Consider the following 17,057-nt stretch of genomic DNA (forward strand, 5'->3'; position numbering starts at 1 on the left):
CTTATTTATATAGTTACATAATATGAATTTATTAATTTTGTAAATTTATTTCCTAAATACATTATGTTACAGGCTTGTTTTTTATATTATTTTCCAACACGTTTCCGTTGTTACCCAAAATATCCTTCCTAAAGAAAATTAATTGAATTCTTAACTATTCAAACCTTATCTTATTTAGGTATATTATCTTCTGCTTCTCATCAACTAAATCAAATGATAAAATCCAGGATTACCTAATTGAGCCCACTCCTGGTATGGTATATGAATAACCTTCCATCCTCTACTCTTTAATATCTAAAAGATATTGTTTCACAAAACCTAACCTCGTGTTTTAAAATCGATTTAATGTTTCGCATTACGGTTTCAACATAGAAATGAGAAGGCCCATCATACTCGATAGCAACATTTTCGGCACACACAGGGACTATATCAATTAAGTAAGGCCCAACTTGAACTTCATTTTTGTGAGTTAGCCCAATCTATAGAACAATGAAATGACAAATTGTTTACCAGATTCAAATAATGTGAGATTTCCTTATGGGCAGACGATGATGTTAACAGATACTCTGCCAGGCTAAATTCAACCGAGTTTGCCTTTTCTAGAACTTCTCTTGATTTTTTTGACATGGACAAAAATTTTTTAGGCTTCTATTAAAAATTAAAGTTAAGATAGCTTACAGTTTGAAGATATAGGTATATGGTCTTAAGCCTGAACACTGTACTAATATCCATTTTGTGTTCAAGAAGACTCAAAAGATGATCAAGAAGATTATAAAAGTGCTCTGGAACTTGATAAAATGTAGTATTTTGCCCTGAACTTTCAGATATCTCCCTATTTAAGCATTCGAAATGCGTGATTGTATACACTATTGCAATTGCTATTTCAGACTTCTCAACTTCATTTAGCTCATGCTGAACTGCCGTTATTTTATCAGCCAGTTTAGTTAACAAATCCTAAAAAGCCTTAATATGGTTAAAAAGTACCAAATCAGAAACTCTGAGCATTGAAAGCCTTGAGAAGAGAATATGCAAATCATGATTGTTGAAGTCATTTAGTTGATAATTTATGCACACCGACAATTTTTTCAGGAAAGTTACGTTACGATATGATAATTCTAAGGAAATATATAGATTTTATATTACCTGATAGTGAGTACACTAAGTTTGCAAGGTCAATCGTTGACAAGTTGGCCAACTGCAAAGAACACCTTTTAATAACCTCTTTGGTCAGGGTTGGGTCATATATCTTGAGCATTGCTAGAGCCTTAAAAGCCTTAATTAAAACTGACGGGATAAACTGGTTCACCCTTTGTTTAGTTTCTTTTAACAATTTTCCTGTTAGTTTGGAATTTTTCATTCCAAGTTTATGAAATGACGTTAGAACCTTTGAAAGTGAAATGGTGCTAAATGCGTTGTAATCATCCAGATTTTCCAAAACTTGGTTTATAAACGGAACTGATCCATCAACTTTGTTTCTAGAAAAGGAGACCATCAATGAAGCTAGCATTTCTCCGCTTATCTCTTCTCTATGATTTTTTAGTCTTGACTTCAGGAGTGTGGTCAAAACTGAGAAAACCCTCTTATCCTTAAACCCTATTCTACTGAATGCCTGTGTTATCTGTTCTAGAGATTGAAAATCGAAGTCATATCTTTCATATTTAAGTCCTAACAATTTTATAAACGTTTAACGTACCTATTGTTCCTCTATATATAATTTCGTCAGCTATTCTGTGAAATAAAAGTGATGGTGAATAACCTATTTTAGCATAGGAAAGTGAAACCAGCCCCAATTGCCTAATTTACTTTGAGAGACAAAAATTATGAAAAATTATATATACACACTCACTGTGGATTTAGGTTTGACACTCTATATATGAGTTGGTGTGCTATTTTTGAAAACAAATCCTTACTCCTGACTCCCGCTTGGGAGTAAGCGTGTACTAACAGCACCAAAGATAAGGTTTTGGTTTCTCCATTTATCTTTTCCATTAACTGAACAGTTTCATTAACTTTTAAAATACCCATGGTATAAACAGGTTGAATAATTTATGGTCGAAGTATTCAAGTTTTGAGAATGAATTCAGGATAATTGAGACGTCAATCACGTTCATTTTATTATAAAAATCCGACTCAGTATCTGAAAAAACACTAACTAATTTTTTAGAGCAGGAATCCATAAGGCCATCAGAGTATTTGATGTTCTTTGCAAAGGAATTTAATATGAGTGAGAAATTCTAAAAACTTAAATTACTCGTTTGAATACCTTGGGAAGGATATTATTTACTATTCTATTGCTGTTCATCTCTATAAAGTGTAAAATTTCATTATGTGGAACACGGAGTCTAGCAAACGAATTTACAAATATTGCGATATCATTCGGGTCCATAGTCTTAAGACTCTTGGGTAGAATTGACACAGTTTGGTCAAAAAAGGTCTTTGTGTGCCCAGTATAAGGAATACTATAAAAATTGATTTTATACCAACTCACTTAAGAGAAGCTAAAGCTGAGGCTAATTCTCTAAGTTCCCATACTTCAGAGTCATTAAACTTCTATAAAATGTTTAGACTTCAAACCTGACCTTGTTAAATGTTTCTACTAAGTCGGCAATTGTCTTTACAGATCTGGATTTAAGATGTGCATACGACCTTAGCAAAATGGCTATTTGTTTCGTTGTGAAATTTTTTGACAATCTTTGAACTTGTAAGTTCAGAGACTGTACATATTCTGACGTAATTTTAGGGAATTGTCTGAATTTATTGAAAATTTTGGCGTAATCTTCTGGGATGAGTGTGGAACTTATATGTGATGTTTGTTCCACCAACTTATTATAGTACACATCATCAAGTATCTTTTTAACATTTAAGTCTGATACTGCATCATATACATCAAGTAGTTTAGTTCTACTTGAAGAACTCAGCTCTTGAGGTTCCAACAGTTTCTAAAAATAAGTTGTATCAATTATTTAAACTAACCTCATTTATTAACTTAAAATTTAGTGGAGTTTTATCTTCTATGGGAATCCTGATTATGCGATATGATGAGTGATTCTTAAATGTGTAATATTTAAAATATTTTACAGAAATACAAAAATTATTCCATCTATTCATGGTTTTAAATTATAATTACAAACAAAATTAAATAACATTATAAATTGAGTAAAGTTACAAATTTTAAATAAACTTCATTTTTTATAAATAAACAACGGTGTGTTGATAATTGATTACAACACCCTATACCTCGGATGCAGATTCCATGAATTATGTATTATATATCATTTTAATTACACAAATTTTAAACAATTTTAAAATATTTTAATTTAAATTTATAATTTTAATTTGTATTTTGTAATTTACACATTTACTTTCCCTAATATACTCCAAAATGCAATTACCTTCCAACTTCTTACACATAAATTTAAAATACACTTCAATGGATGGCTAACATTCTACAATTTGATGATATTTTCACCTGGCAGGTTTGCATATCATTTATATTTTTATAACGATTTAATTTTAGAGTGATACTTACCGTTCGGTATTTGTGGATAGAAAGAACTCATTTTTAATATACCAAAATGCCTTTGACAAGAGTATTCGTGTAATAGATGCCAAAAATGGCAAATCAGTCTACAGTAGTAACAGGTTCTATCTCTTTAAAATAATAAATTATAGGTTTAACAAGCAAATATGTGAATCAATACTAGTTTCATCTGACAGAAACTTCATCTTATACTGGTTCAATGACCCAGTTACAATAGTATGTTGATATTACACACTTATAGTTTCAGGGAATTCACAACATGCTTAATAGTGACGAGAGTGATGTTCTTCTGGATCCTTCACAGTACGAGGATTCAATTGTGTTGAAAGTTTTTTGGTCAGATAATGAGAATTCTATAAACTCAAACTTTGTGATTATTTGTAATAATAGAGTGGATGTATACAATGTATCTTTAGATAACTACATATGGCCTAGAACTAATAAACTTTTAGTTTTCATTCGAGAGTTCTTTGCTCAGAACACTGACTAGGAAATCAGTTAGCTGTTTAGATGCCTGGAACGACCTTAGCGGGAACTATTTCATACTTTTACATCACAACAAGTCTTTAAATCCATACAAAATAACTAACAATGTATTAACACTATATAATATTATTATTTACAGGAAATATCCCAATTGCCTGAAATCGGAATAACGCTGGCCTACGGTCACCAGATACAACACTACGAAATATGCGTTGCTACACTGTAATTTTAATTTTATTATTAATTCCTCTTTAGATATGAAGGCACATACTGTATCTATAAGGACGTTGTTAATGGCACACTGTCGCTTAGATCATTGACCAATAATAAAATACATGATAAAGTTCTAGAAGTAAACAGCCAAGGTTATCAAATAACTAATTATTCCAATAACTTAACTTTATTATAGGCTGGATAGAGATTTGTGTAATTGATAACTTGCTCATCGTTTTAACTGGCAGTGGGACCTGCTACGTCTTTGACATTGCAATTAAAAATGATTACCTCTTGGCAAAAGTTCCCCAGAAAAAACCTCCAATTTCTGCAATATCTAGTGATATAGAAGGTTCATTTACAATTTATATAGTTATTAATTGAATTTTTAGCATTCATACCAAATATCGTTGTTGACTTTTATGGCGGATTTGCATACTACATAAGTCTGGATTTCAACACACTTTCTCTTTATTTGTCGAGATACTTCACAGAAGTAACCTATTTTTATTTCCCAATATTTTAACTATCAATTAACCAACAAATTTGTAGACCATGTCAGTCGAGTTTTTTCAGAGGCGAATGAATTGCACTGATCGAGCCATGGAAATAATCACAACCTCAATAGAGAATAGGTTTTTTGTAGTTAAATATCTGTTTATAGAGTTCAAATTAAGAATTTACTGTCACTTTCACTGACTGTAGCAGAACCATATTCAGAAACATTAAAAAGGTTTTTTTAGTCCTAAAATAACCACTTTAGGTTAAATAAATTAAAAGGGAACACTGGTAAAGGGCATCCTATTCCATTTAACCTGATTGATAAGTTCATTGGAGAAAGATCAATAATAACGGAGCATAACTTTGCAACATCTGCGCTATATCCATACGTGATTAGGGTAATCCACACTATTCAACAGTTATTTTTAATGAAATTAACCATTAATTTAATTTATTTTATAATTTTTAAGGAATGGAAGCTGAAAAATGGAGTTAACCTGTTTGATTTTTCAATATCTCTACTGTGTTATCACAGGAATATTGGTTTCCAGGAGTTGATGAAGGCAAAAGGTATTAAATCAGATATTCATTTAGTTTTAATTTACATTTACAATATTGATTAGAGGGGGTTATCATACCTAAAAACTGTGTTAACCATTATATTGTTAAAAGCCAGATATTGTCTGAGTCCAATGAAGAAATAAACTTTGACATGAGCAACTACTTGTCATATTTTGACAGCACAGTATCAACTGAGGCTTCACCGTATTCAGGAACTAAGACTCCAGCATCACACACTAATACACATTTGTCGACTATCTCCTCCTCCATGACTAACAGTCCTGCATCTAGTCCCACGTCCAGAAATTTTAACAGTGAAATTGGATTTGAGGACGAGGTTGATCCCTTTTATAAGAGTGAGAGGAAGGACAAAGTTCCAGAATTGTATCGCAACAAGAAAACTAACTATATAATCATAGTTACACTTTGCTACATTAAATCCCTAGTTTTCAACAGACTTCATCCTTCGAACATGCTGCTCGTGTTTCTTTTTGACGTTTGCGTCCTGTACAATAACCTGAGTCTGCTTACTTACATGATTCGAGCTAGGGTTGTCAGAGACAACTTCTTCATCTGCTACAGACTGTATCTTTTATTTCACGCCCTAAGTGACAATCACATCAAGCAGCTTTCCTATGATATGTCTAAGCGTCTAAAGTTATATACAATAACCATTAAAATACTCTTACACGACAAACAGGTTTGACTATATATCATATAATGCAGAATTAAAATTGATTTATAGTACTACAAAGCTCTGATGTTGATCAAGAAGGAGAAGATCGACTATCCCATCTACAGGGTACTGTATCTGGCTGCCAATGACGTGAGTGAACAGAAGCTGAGACCTTACTTGTGGCAACTCCTAATCTCGTTCATTCTCGTCTGGGTTCAGGAAAACAAGAACGAGCCTCAGAAGCACACCAGACCAAACCTGGAAAACTGTCAGATGTGGCTACCTGATGTACACTAATATGTTTTTGGAATTATTCTCCAATTAATTTGTTAATTCTCTACATTTACATTATTTTATAATTTAATTTTGAGTTTAATAACTACGTAATTTACTACAATTTAATTTGCTACAATTTAATCTACTAGAAGTAACTTACATTTAAGAATTTTTTATTGATTTTGTGGTATATTTGGTAAATTTGCTCGGTGATAAAGGTGTCCAGGTATTCACTTTCATAGTCTTTGAAAACTTCCAGCAACTTGATAACACGTTCAAACGAGTCCAGTGTAGTAACTTTTCTTGGGAGCGTGACAATGGTGTTGAGCATAACCAGCTCATTTTTGATATTCATTAGATTAAACTCCTCAACCAGCTTCAGCATATTCTAATCATTAATTTATGGATAATTAAATTAGACTATATAAGATTAATTAGTGATACATCAATAGTATATTGTGAAATATGCTTTACGTATGCAGTAGCAATTTGATCGATTAAATTCATTGGAAAAGGTTCACCTAGTCTTCTGATGACTTCAACCAGTTCAACTATGTTATCACTTGTAAACCTAGTTATGTTTTCACTTATGATTGGGTAAATATTACTGTGGACATATTCCTTAATTTTATTCATAGGATTTTCTTTATCCAATGTAAAATTTTCATTCTGATCAGATGAGGAAGTCAAGTTGGTTGAATCAAAATTATTCATGTGATAAGTGTGGTTAATAAGATGGAGTTTTGAAATCTTCACTAATATGTTACAGGTGTAGAGAGAATTGGGCCCAAAAGCAATCTTGTTACCAGAATGCTGAGTAGAACTAGGAGATAATCTGTAATCCAGTATCAACTTGGTTAAATTGGATAAATATTCACCATTTATAGTAATAAATGGTGGTGCTTGTCCGGTTTGTATCGAAAAGAATATTGATATTATTCTGACCAAATCATCCATTTCCAGGATACGCATGTTATCACAAATAAACTTAAAAATGTTATTAACTAGGTGATTATTCTCCAAATCCCCATTATTCTCTTTATTTTCAGTTTTGCTTGAAGTTTCATTATTCATTCTAGAAAATTTTAAGGCTTCAAAGCTGTACTCTACAAGCTCTAAGCATATTTTTGATACAAAATTAACATGGTCATTATTGGAGTGACTAATTTGTTTTATCTCTTCACTAATTCTTTCCAGAAATAGTTTAAATAATTTACTGCTAAAACTGTTGCACTTTCTCAGAGCAATGACTAAATCCAGAATGTCGGCAAGGGAGATTTTGTCAATGTTTTCCTCAATTGAAGCATATAAAACTGGTTTTATCTTTGATGGGACCCTTCTCGAGAAGTTTAAAGTGAGGTTTGAGATAATTGAACTTATTTTAGATTTGTCACAAAGAGTATTTTCACGAGGTGTCAGGCTAGGTGTACTTGGTTCCTCTAAAAAACCACTATCTTCTTCTTTTAATTCATCCCTAAAGGATAATAAATATATGTTAGCAAACTTTCTTTTCAGAAAAAATTCAGTTCCAAGAAAATTACCATAATCCGAGCTAAAAGAACTCCTCAAATTAGACAGTATTCTCAAGCTTTTCCTCATTCTTGCAGTATTCCCAATTTATATCGCTATAAATTTTAAAAATGGGATAAACTAACCTCATAATCAAGTATAGGCTGTATGCCATCGACACTAAATCTTGGAAAATAATGTTATTTTCAGTGCTAAGTTTTTTTAAGGATCCAGATTGAGGATTATCACTGGTTTCCTTTAGTTTATTAATAGTAAGAAAATGGTTATATGCTACTGCAAACTCCTCCTTTTTATCACTAAAACTACCTATTACTAAATTTAAAAGGCCTTTTAGGTCTATAATTCTGTAGCACTTTTCACAGGCTCTCTAAAAAACTATTAACAATTAATTAAAAAATACCCTTAATGATACAAAATTGATTTTTCTAGCCTTAAAATCTATGTCCACTATAGGGAAGTTGATTTTAGATGTTTTATAATTACAAAATTCACAAGGTTGATTTGTATCAATGTCAGTAGTTGACCAAAGTGAAATCAAATCTGTAGGCAAAGGGGTAGGAGCCAAGTTATATCCGCCTAAAATATATAACATGTGTTCAATTGGGGGTTCTGAACCCTTTAAATTTGGATTAGGGATGGATTCTGAAGGAGATGGTTCATCATTCTCATGGACAGTATCTTCGGTGTCCATTTAACTTTAGATGATTTAAATTAACATGGAAAAACACTACAAATAATTATATAATACAGATTCAGATATAATTTAAAAATTAAATTCAGTTAAAAATTCAAATATCTATACATCGAGTGGAATCTTCACTACGAATATATGTGTGGAGGGAAATATCATAACTTATGATGAATTTAGTTATTTTTAGATAGAATATAAATCCTATGTCTATTAATTTAATAAATTTAAATTCGTTTAAAATTTTAATATTATGTCGTTTCCAATATTAATATCGCTTCTTCCTTTCTGCTACACAAAACATAAAAGATGATTTTATTTATCACAACCACCCTATTGATGTTTAAAAGGTATCATTTTAGTATCATAACAAACTCTATTTTGTTGTCTATCATCTTTTATAACGTTCGTTTCACCAATGGAGTCAATAACTACACATCTCTAGGCAAATATGCCTACCTTCCACGATCTTCCATGCAACCAGAGAAGAAATACAGTGAAGAGAACACGAGCTATAAAGTTAGAAATATAAAGAGGAATATCTACGACGTTAAGGCTCCATTTGATAAGGAGCACGCTATAGAGTACTTTTCAAGCTGCTTAAAGGCAACGTGTAAGACTTTTGAGCCCAGAGAAATTCCAGAAGGGGAAATCTTAACACTAACTAAGCAGGTCGCAACACTAGGACCTGCCACCAACAATGCAGAATCAATAAAATCATTATTCGATGCAGGCGTGGATGTGTTCAGGCTAAATTTTTCTCATGACTCAAGGTTATCTAAACACCTGGTTTCCAAAACTATTAGGCAGTTGGAGATAAATGAACCTCCTAAAAACTATCCATTCAACGGGGACCATGTTGTAGAGCATAAATCTATACTTGGAGACATACAAGGCCCAAAGCTAAGAATTGGGAAATTCATGCCCAACTTAGACGTCCCTGGCGTTCTTCCAGGAAGCAAAGGCTGCGAATTTGTTGAGCTCAAGGCTGGAGATTTGTTCACTTTCGACGCTTACGATGTGCTGGGAAGTAAAAGCAGAGTCCAGTTGGATTTCCCAGAAATTCTTAAGGAACTAAAAGTGGGCGACAAGATTTTGTTGGATGACGGGAATTTGTCAATGACGGTAGTTAAAACAAATCCAGAAGAACCATCTGTTACTGCTGAGGTTAAAAATGACTACAAGCTTTCTAGCAGAAAGGGATTTTCAGTACCAAAAGTCGTTTTGCCAATAGAGTTTTTGGATGAAAAGGATGTTAAGGATGCAATATTCTGCCTAGGAATTGGGGTTGACTTCCTTGGAGTGAGTTTTGTCCAGAATAAGTCTGACATTCTGTACTTGATAAACATTTTAAATGATTTCTACACCTCTGACTATTACAAACAGCTCAAGGAAAGACTCAACAACCTTGACGTAGAGGTTTTCGACGCTAATCGCGAGGATACAATAGTGGAGAATATACTAAATAGGTACTACAATGACTCGTACCTTCCTAAGAAGGATATTTTCAAAAGCGTGGTCCCGAAAGAGAATCTTTCAGGGGTGGGAATAATTCCGAAAATTGAAAAACAGGCTGCTCTTGACGACATTCATGAAATCCTCAAGGTTTCAGATGGTCTCATGGTAGCTAGAGGGGATTTGGGAATAGAGACAGATCTTGCCAATTTGCCAATAGTGCAAAAGAGGCTGATTCAGCTGTGTAGAGTAGTATATCGAAAGCCATGCATAGTTGCAACTCAAATGCTGGAGACCATGAGGTCGTCCCCAACTCCAACCAGGGCTGAGGTATCCGATGTATCAAATGCAGTTTTTGATGGAGCTGATGCAGTTATGTTATCTGCGGAATCCGCAACTGGTCATTACCCGAAAGCAAGTGTGAATGTCCAGAGGAGGGTTCTATTCACCACAGAAATGGATCCATACTTCCCAACTATGCAGATAATTAAAGAAATGCTAATAGATGAGAACCTGATATCGTCAATCAAGTCTCAAAGGCCTCACTTGTATAAAAAGATGGATAACTTACTAAATATTGATATACACCACTATAATGAGTATTTGAAATCGAAGTCGCACTTGAAGAAGTGCCTGGATGATGTAGCCGAGATTTTCGCCTACAACGACGTGGACGTTATTGGGATCCACTCTGATGACGGGCTTGAGTTTCTCCAGTGGATTTCTAGTCAGAGGTACATGATACCCATTGTTCTGGTGACTAGCAATCCCACCCTTTCAAGGCACTCTCAGCTTACCTGGGGAGTCAAGTCGCACTTTATGCCCAAGGGTGCGGACCCTATGGAGTTTTTCAAGTATGTCGTAAAGGAGTATCCCATGCCCGTTAAGGACGCTGTATATTTAGAAATTAAGGATAACAAAATTCAATCCCGCCAAGTTTTAAAACTAGAATAACTTGTAAATGTTTTTTGTACATTATATTTATCGGTATATTACATTTCGTGGTATCTTCAGTCTATGGTATTTGCAGTCTATGCTATGAAACATGGGTAGTTCCATCTGACTCTTGATCTATGTGGATTTTCCAGTACGTATGAGCTTTTGATTGCTTTAAGGTGTGAATGAAGTCTTGAAAAGTTCTCAGTATCCCCAGATTTAGACCTAATTTTCCCTTCCAGGTCCAAAATCGTATTATCTAGATACCCCAAAGCCTCCTTTCTACACATCGTCGACTTGGCTAAAGAATCATAAAATACTTAATCCTACCTGGAGTGTTGCACAGTCTGTTGAACAGGTGTTCAGTAAATTCCAAGTTAGGTAACTTAAAATAATATGTTTTCCTAAGTGCGTCGAGAATCGTGTTGTAATCTGAGCTGTAAATCTTATCAATGACGTAGTTCTTCCTCTCAGGTGATAAAAGTTGGGAAATTTTAACAAAGGAGAATATGGAGCCATAATCAATGATATTGTTATTTAATACATCTTTGTCAAGTTTATCTAGTAAATTTGAAATAAAAATAGACTCAAGAATGATTTCTGAGAACTTCATATACTCTACAATTTCAGAAATACAATTAGCGTTAATCTGGTTAATCCTATCCCAGAGGTACTCCATGAGATCGTTTGAGATATCTTGGACTCCCCTAGAGTCCGGATTAACCTTACCAAAGATTCTTCTGCTTAGTAGTAGTGAAAATGTGCTCAGAAATGGCAAAAACTCATCATAAGATGATGATTTAATAGAGTCCTTTGAATAGTTATTTAAAAGAATAGTTTCAGAAGCGGCATCTTCATCAATACAAGAGTACACATACGACATTAGAGAATACTCCTCCACAGAAAACCCATTTTTATCAATTATCAAAGGGGCAGAATACCTCAAAATGTTTTTAACATCTTGATTATTTAAAAGGTTATTAATTAAAAAGCATTTTGACATAAAAGGAACATGGTTCTTAGTTATTTTACTCCTAACTAGATACAAATCAGATATTTTTGTGGACCATATGTTTGCATATCTCTTTATCTTCCTCTTTGATAGTTCACCTAAAGATTGAAGTATCAAGTCGATACTAGATTTCATCAAAAGCAAACCCGTCAAATTTATGATATTAATAGTTTAAAAACATTATTTATTTCTATTAACTAAATGATAAAAAATACTACATTTCTATATAACAATGAAATACAATATAGGATTCCATAATGTGGAATCCTGGGGACTTAAGTGTTAATTTACCAGTTTAAAATTTCTAAATTAAAACAAATTAACCTTATTATTGTAAACAACATTCTACTTTTTATCGATGTGTAATATATAAACACTATTTGATCCGACTATTCCATTAAATAAACATTTGTTTATCTGCATTTTAAATTTATTCCTGGAAACAAATGTTTATTAAATTAAATTCCAAAAATTCATTAATAACATAAATGAGATGTATTCTAACCAACGGTTCACTTGTAAATATTATATTTCCCAACCTCGTTGATAAAAAGTTCATAAACTTTGTACCTTTATAACCATAACTTAATTTTTTAGGGTATTTTTAAACTGAATAACTATAGCATAAGGAGTGAAACATCTAATTCTAAAGGATTTGAAACTAAAAATTTAAATTTATCCAAAAAAGATTCTGATACTAACACTACCAAGATAACCGTATTACTACACAAACCATATGGATACATGTCAACGTACAGTAGAAATGTAACAAACAACATATAAATACTCAATTTTCAGTCACAAAAGTGGTCTAAAAATTTATTGATAAAAGAAAATCGATCAGATAACGACATTCAAACCGGATTGGAGCCTTATAAACTTAATAAAATATTTCCCCTAAGTCCTTTGGAAGTTAGGTGTAGCGGGTTATTGATTTACTCACAGGTATTTCTAGCTCGTTTTCTTACACATTGTAGGATAAATCCCTATTTAACAAATTCTCTGATTGTGAAGAGGAGTTTTACGTAGTTTTTAAAGACACTCTTACTGACTATAAACTAAAGTTTTTAACTGGTGAGATATTTCTGGACGGCAGCTCTGTTGGACCTGTAGAAGTAAAGGATTATTCTGAAAAAAGTGCCTCTATAAGTTTCAAAGGCTCATCTGCTAAAGTTAGTTTCAAAATCACATTACTGCTTAGTTAAGGAAAATCTGTCTGTTGGCAGGTCTTGAAATAAAAAGCCTTAAAAGAACCAGAATTTCAGATATAAAACTTGGATCGCTTTCTCCTGGAGAATGGAGGCTTCTCAGACCATATGAGCTTACATGATTGAATGAGATGTTTATTTCAAACATTCTACTAGCTTCCAGGCAACATGGCTGGAGGTTTGAAAAGCTTCGACCAACCTTTAAAAAATGGGTAAGGATTGATCATCCGCCTCAAAGTAGATCCAACCTAATCAAAGTATGATTATATGATATTTTATGCAAAGTAATTTTTACTAACATCTTTATATTTTAGTTGGATGATAAGTATAACAAGCTGATGTACGTTACAAATGGTCGAATAATCCCAAAGAAGAGAGAAGAATTTTTAAAAACAGGGAAACATTATGTTAAAAAAGGTTTTTAGAAGACAAATTATATAATTTAGGGGATGAAATCCACACTCCATGCCTAGCTTTCGCTAAGGGAGGCTCTCATGAGTATGTTGATTTTTGAATCATGTTCTCAGGCTACTTGAGACGTTATCTATGGACGACGTATACCTCTTGGAGGAATTAATTCCTGAAATCCAAAAGGCTTTTGAAGGTAATTTCACAGAATTTACTTTATTTTAGAGTGTGAGAAATCTGAAAAACCTGAAACTACTGAACATATTTCAATAAAGTATTAATATTTAAATAGTGTATTTTTGTGAATAAAGGTATATTGTATTAAAAATTACATGGTTGAATTAAAAATTCTACATTGTATTTAAATCTAACACAGAGAAGTCCGTGTGAACAAATTATTCTGTTTTTCTTTTTTTACTTGGATTTGTTTCATCTTCATGTTCGTGATTATCATCGAGGTCACGTTCCTCATCTTGAGGTGTTTCTCTAAGTAGGAAAGAAAGAGGTCGTCTATTAGTGGAAAAAGACTCTAACATTTGATATATTACATAATCTTGACCTTCCAACTCCTTCCTCAAATCTTCCCTTACATCCTTCGTTACATTTTCCCTCATATCCTTCGTTACATTTTCCCTCATATCCTTCGTTACATTTTCCCTCATATCCTTCGTTACATTTTCCCTCATATCTTCTGTTAAATTAGTGGGTCCTTCAGAGCTTAGATTACTGGAATTTTCTTGGTCTGGAGGTTTAGATAAATTTTCAGAGCCAGGTTCCTTCTTAGACTTATCTATGTTAGCCTCATCGACCATTTTATCCCATGTACTCAACAACTGGTCATCAACAGGTGAAGTCACTTTTAAAATCTGATCATATTTTTCAATCAGTATATTATCATTCAGTCTCCTTATTGCAAATAACTCTCCAATTCCGTAATTTTCCTCGGGGTCTGAAACGTCAGAATCTATTGGTTCCACTGTCATTAGGGGCGACTCTCTGGTTTCTTCATTGTACCTTTTAAAAAAAGGGATAAAATCCCCAGCCTTTACGTCGTAGACCAGTGGATACGAGATTTCACTACGGTTAATTGCATCCAAACACTCCTTTTCGTGTTCTTTAGAGAATGTACACAAAATTAGAGTATGCTTCATGTTCCCGGAGTATAAATCTGTAGAGTCAGGAACCTTAACCTTTAGAGCAAATTCACTACAATTACTTACGATTCTGTTTAAAGGAACTTCTAGGAGGCTATATGGGATGTATAATAATCCTCTGCAAACATCATTACGACACACTTTTTTATCAAAATCGAGTTTCATGGACCTGGTCCATCTTCTGAGGTGATTAACGCAGTCTTGAGTCACCTTACAAGTACAAAGCGGAGGAACATAACCCAGTGGCGATTTCTCTCTATTCCAGTTCCAAAAATCTAAGCCTATCTTCCCATGCCTTTCTAAAAACTCTCCATCGGGACTGAGAGGTGAGTAATCTCCCGGATGGATAGGCCAATTGTAATCTGGAACTACATTCCAGTGTAAATCATCATATAATTTTAGTTGATATTCTGAATTTCTCTGCGATTTATGGTTTATTTCGGGTATATTTTCCTCATTGTTTTCTACAATGGAATCTTCAGCCCGAATCGACTTCAAAACTGAAAATTCCTTAAATAATTTAGGATCTTCTATTGCCTTTTTAATAAATGATTTAGATACTACAGTTTTTTTAAGCCAGAGTTGTTCTCTTATGATACATGAGAATAAGGGTAGATTGAGAACTAAGCTCGCGAAATCAGTTTCATTTTCTTGCTCCTCTGACATTTTACAAATTAATTTTACAAATTTAATATCATAATGTATAAAAAAAGGAATATATTTAAAATATATTTATTAAAATGATAGTGACATCAGTAGGGTGTCATAAAAGCCGATTAATTTTGAAAATCAATTCGTTCGGATTCCTATTTTTATTTTCACTATTACGATAAGATTCATATTTAGGAATCTTGGTGGCTGTGCTATCGTTTGAAATATCGCTATCAATCTTGGAAAGCCTCGTTTCTATGCTTGATGGCTCCTGTGTAACGGCTGTTTGATTTCTTTTCATGGGTGTACTGACTGTATTTCTAAGTCTAGAGCATTCCGGGTCAGTTTTTGAGTGTTCTAGTGAGTCTTGAAATTTCTTTACATATTCTAAAATATTGATATTGTTTTTGAAACTATATGGTTTTGTTGTAAACTTAGGTCTCGATTCCTGATCCTGTGTTCCATACACATCATGAAAATTTGATAAATTTACCAAACTTTTTATTGATTTATCATTTCTTAGCCTGCTTTCTTTATCGTAATTTCTCCTTCCTTGTCTTCCTGCTCTCACTAGTAGTGTGTACCAATCTTTTGTAAGTTTACTATCACTTTCTTCCTGTGCCTTGTTTTCTTGCGATGCTTTGTACTTCATAAAGTTTTCATAATCTGCTTTGGTTAGCGTTGTAATGAACAAATCTATTGGCGGTTCAGCCCAAAAGCTGTACCCTAGGAGTTGGAGTGCACTTGCTCTCTTATTAGGGTCTTTCTGGAGTAGGAACGATAAGAGTGAGTTGAGCTTGTTACTTCTAAATTCCAGTGGAAGAGGAACTCCTTGCTTCATCTCTTGAGTCAGTTCCGGTAGCGTCGTAGTATAATGAAAAGGAGTCTTGCCTGAGGAAAGTTCGTAAAGAACACATCCAAGAGCCCAAATATCCATTTTGTCATCATAGCTCTTTGTGTTCGATAGCAACAGCTCAGGGCACCAATAATAAGGTGTGCCTACACACGAGTTTGCAAATGAGCTCATGCCTATTTGTCTACACAGTCCAAAGTCTCCTATTTTACAAACATAACTTTTGTTTCCATCCTTATTATGTTTTGTTGAAAGTAATATGTTCTGAGGTTTCAAGTCCCGGTGTAACACTTTCCCAGTTTTAGTTCCTAATGATTCATGTTTACACATTAATTTTAATTATGATTATAATTTATTTTATTACCTGATTTACAGTTATGGCAGTATGCTAGTGCGAATATCAGCTGAAGTGCTATGTCGAATATCACTTGTTCGTTCACCAGTTTGTAATGTTTGTAAAATTGTCTCATATTTTCGCCCAAATCTCCCGCATCGCAGTATTCCATTAAAATATACAACAATTGTCTTCTTTTATCTATCATTCTGTCGATATATCTGACTATGTTCGGGTGGTTCAATTCTCTTATCACATTGACTTCCATCACCAACTGCTGCTTTTCCTTATCGCTTAGGCCCTTGTATGCCACTACTTTCCAGCAAAATAGTTGGCCTGTATGCTAAAAAAATTTTAGGTGTTGTATTTATTTGTCTTGGTTACCTTGTGCCTGACTAGGAATACTTCTCCGAATCGGCCTGAGCCTATTCTGTTGACTACTGTATAATTTGCGATTCTTTCGTATCCTGATGTCATGGTTTTTTGGTTTGTTTAATATTTTTATTATTGGTTATTCCTTCCATGGGGAGGTGTGTAGATTGGAAGGTGGCATGCAAAACTGAATTCATAAATG

The 17,057-nt window shown here is 33.4% G+C and overlaps 10 protein-coding genes across 10 annotated transcripts; 4 read left to right on the plus strand and 6 right to left on the minus strand.

Moving 5' to 3' along the window:
• Positions 1-44: 44 nt before the first annotated feature.
• On the minus strand, positions 45-3,181 carry TpMuguga_02g00131 (RAP domain protein). Its single transcript, XM_061305314.1, has 15 exons — positions 2,974-3,181; positions 2,580-2,939; positions 2,489-2,550; positions 2,264-2,459; positions 2,022-2,234; positions 1,847-1,992; positions 1,694-1,794; positions 1,144-1,665; positions 985-1,115; positions 679-954; positions 511-648; positions 324-479; positions 234-294; positions 165-204; positions 45-128 (listed from the first exon to the last, which is right to left on the minus strand). The coding sequence occupies exons 1-15, from the start codon at positions 3,106-3,108 to the stop codon at positions 62-64; spliced, it is 2,604 nt and encodes an 867-aa protein (XP_061161286.1). The 5' UTR covers positions 3,109-3,181; the 3' UTR covers positions 45-61.
• Positions 3,182-3,264: 83 nt separating this feature from the next.
• TpMuguga_02g00132 (Colon cancer-associated protein Mic1-like family protein) lies at positions 3,265-6,318 on the plus strand. Its single transcript, XM_061305315.1, has 15 exons — positions 3,265-3,476; positions 3,518-3,642; positions 3,673-3,757; positions 3,789-3,947; positions 3,994-4,134; positions 4,167-4,249; positions 4,283-4,392; positions 4,437-4,592; positions 4,633-4,736; positions 4,793-4,875; positions 4,905-4,973; positions 5,004-5,139; positions 5,212-5,311; positions 5,365-6,002; positions 6,048-6,318. Exons 1-15 carry the CDS (start codon positions 3,435-3,437, stop codon positions 6,273-6,275), a joined length of 2,259 nt encoding a protein of 752 aa, XP_061161287.1. The 5' UTR covers positions 3,265-3,434; the 3' UTR covers positions 6,276-6,318.
• Positions 6,026-7,853, minus strand: TpMuguga_02g02405 (uncharacterized protein; the record flags this gene model as incomplete). The annotated part of the gene is made up of 4 exons (XM_061305569.1): positions 6,026-6,315; positions 6,415-6,642; positions 6,699-7,728; positions 7,759-7,853. 4 exons carry the CDS (start codon positions 7,851-7,853, stop codon positions 6,289-6,291), a joined length of 1,380 nt encoding a protein of 459 aa, XP_061162096.1. The 3' UTR covers positions 6,026-6,288.
• On the minus strand, positions 7,825-8,582 carry TpMuguga_02g02410 (uncharacterized protein; the record flags this gene model as incomplete). The annotated part of the gene is made up of 3 exons (XM_061305570.1): positions 8,185-8,582; positions 7,910-8,151; positions 7,825-7,879 (listed from the first exon to the last, which is right to left on the minus strand). The coding sequence occupies exons 1-3, from the start codon at positions 8,473-8,475 to the stop codon at positions 7,825-7,827; spliced, it is 588 nt and encodes a 195-aa protein (XP_061162097.1). The 5' UTR covers positions 8,476-8,582.
• A 65-nt stretch (positions 8,583-8,647) lies between these two features.
• pyk (Pyruvate kinase barrel domain protein) lies at positions 8,648-10,905 on the plus strand. The gene has a single exon (XM_759610.2). The coding sequence runs from the start codon at positions 8,782-8,784 to the stop codon at positions 10,879-10,881; it is 2,100 nt and encodes a 699-aa protein (XP_764703.1). The 5' UTR covers positions 8,648-8,781; the 3' UTR covers positions 10,882-10,905.
• Positions 10,883-12,199, minus strand: TpMuguga_02g00135 (uncharacterized protein). Its single transcript, XM_759611.2, has 2 exons — positions 11,194-12,199; positions 10,883-11,164 (listed from the first exon to the last, which is right to left on the minus strand). The coding sequence occupies exons 1-2, from the start codon at positions 12,008-12,010 to the stop codon at positions 10,959-10,961; spliced, it is 1,023 nt and encodes a 340-aa protein (XP_764704.1). The 5' UTR covers positions 12,011-12,199; the 3' UTR covers positions 10,883-10,958.
• TpMuguga_02g00136 (uncharacterized protein) lies at positions 12,184-13,205 on the plus strand (the record flags this gene model as incomplete). Its single annotated transcript, XM_759612.2, has 5 exons — positions 12,184-12,441; positions 12,473-12,640; positions 12,674-12,820; positions 12,853-13,047; positions 13,077-13,205. Exons 1-5 carry the CDS (start codon positions 12,364-12,366, stop codon positions 13,203-13,205), a joined length of 717 nt encoding a protein of 238 aa, XP_764705.2. The 5' UTR covers positions 12,184-12,363.
• Positions 13,206-13,214: 9 nt separating this feature from the next.
• On the plus strand, positions 13,215-13,787 carry TpMuguga_02g00137 (uncharacterized protein; the record flags this gene model as incomplete). Its single annotated transcript, XM_061305316.1, has 5 exons — positions 13,215-13,340; positions 13,398-13,500; positions 13,530-13,581; positions 13,611-13,687; positions 13,717-13,787. 5 exons carry the CDS (start codon positions 13,215-13,217, stop codon positions 13,770-13,772), a joined length of 414 nt encoding a protein of 137 aa, XP_061161288.1. The 3' UTR covers positions 13,773-13,787.
• Positions 13,788-13,806: 19 nt separating this feature from the next.
• On the minus strand, positions 13,807-15,366 carry TpMuguga_02g00138 (uncharacterized protein). Its single transcript, XM_759614.2, has one exon. It carries the CDS (start codon positions 15,309-15,311, stop codon positions 13,887-13,889), a length of 1,425 nt encoding a protein of 474 aa, XP_764707.1. The 5' UTR covers positions 15,312-15,366; the 3' UTR covers positions 13,807-13,886.
• Positions 15,350-16,962, minus strand: NEK2 (Protein kinase domain protein). The gene is made up of 3 exons (XM_759615.2): positions 16,868-16,962; positions 16,514-16,826; positions 15,350-16,457 (listed from the first exon to the last, which is right to left on the minus strand). The coding sequence occupies exons 1-3, from the start codon at positions 16,958-16,960 to the stop codon at positions 15,409-15,411; spliced, it is 1,455 nt and encodes a 484-aa protein (XP_764708.1). The 5' UTR covers positions 16,961-16,962; the 3' UTR covers positions 15,350-15,408.
• Positions 16,963-17,057: the final 95 nt, after the last annotated feature.

This window comes from Theileria parva, chromosome 2, assembly GCF_000165365.1.
Source record: "Theileria parva strain Muguga chromosome 2, complete sequence, whole genome shotgun sequence".
NCBI lineage: Eukaryota > Apicomplexa > Aconoidasida > Piroplasmida > Theileriidae > Theileria > Theileria parva.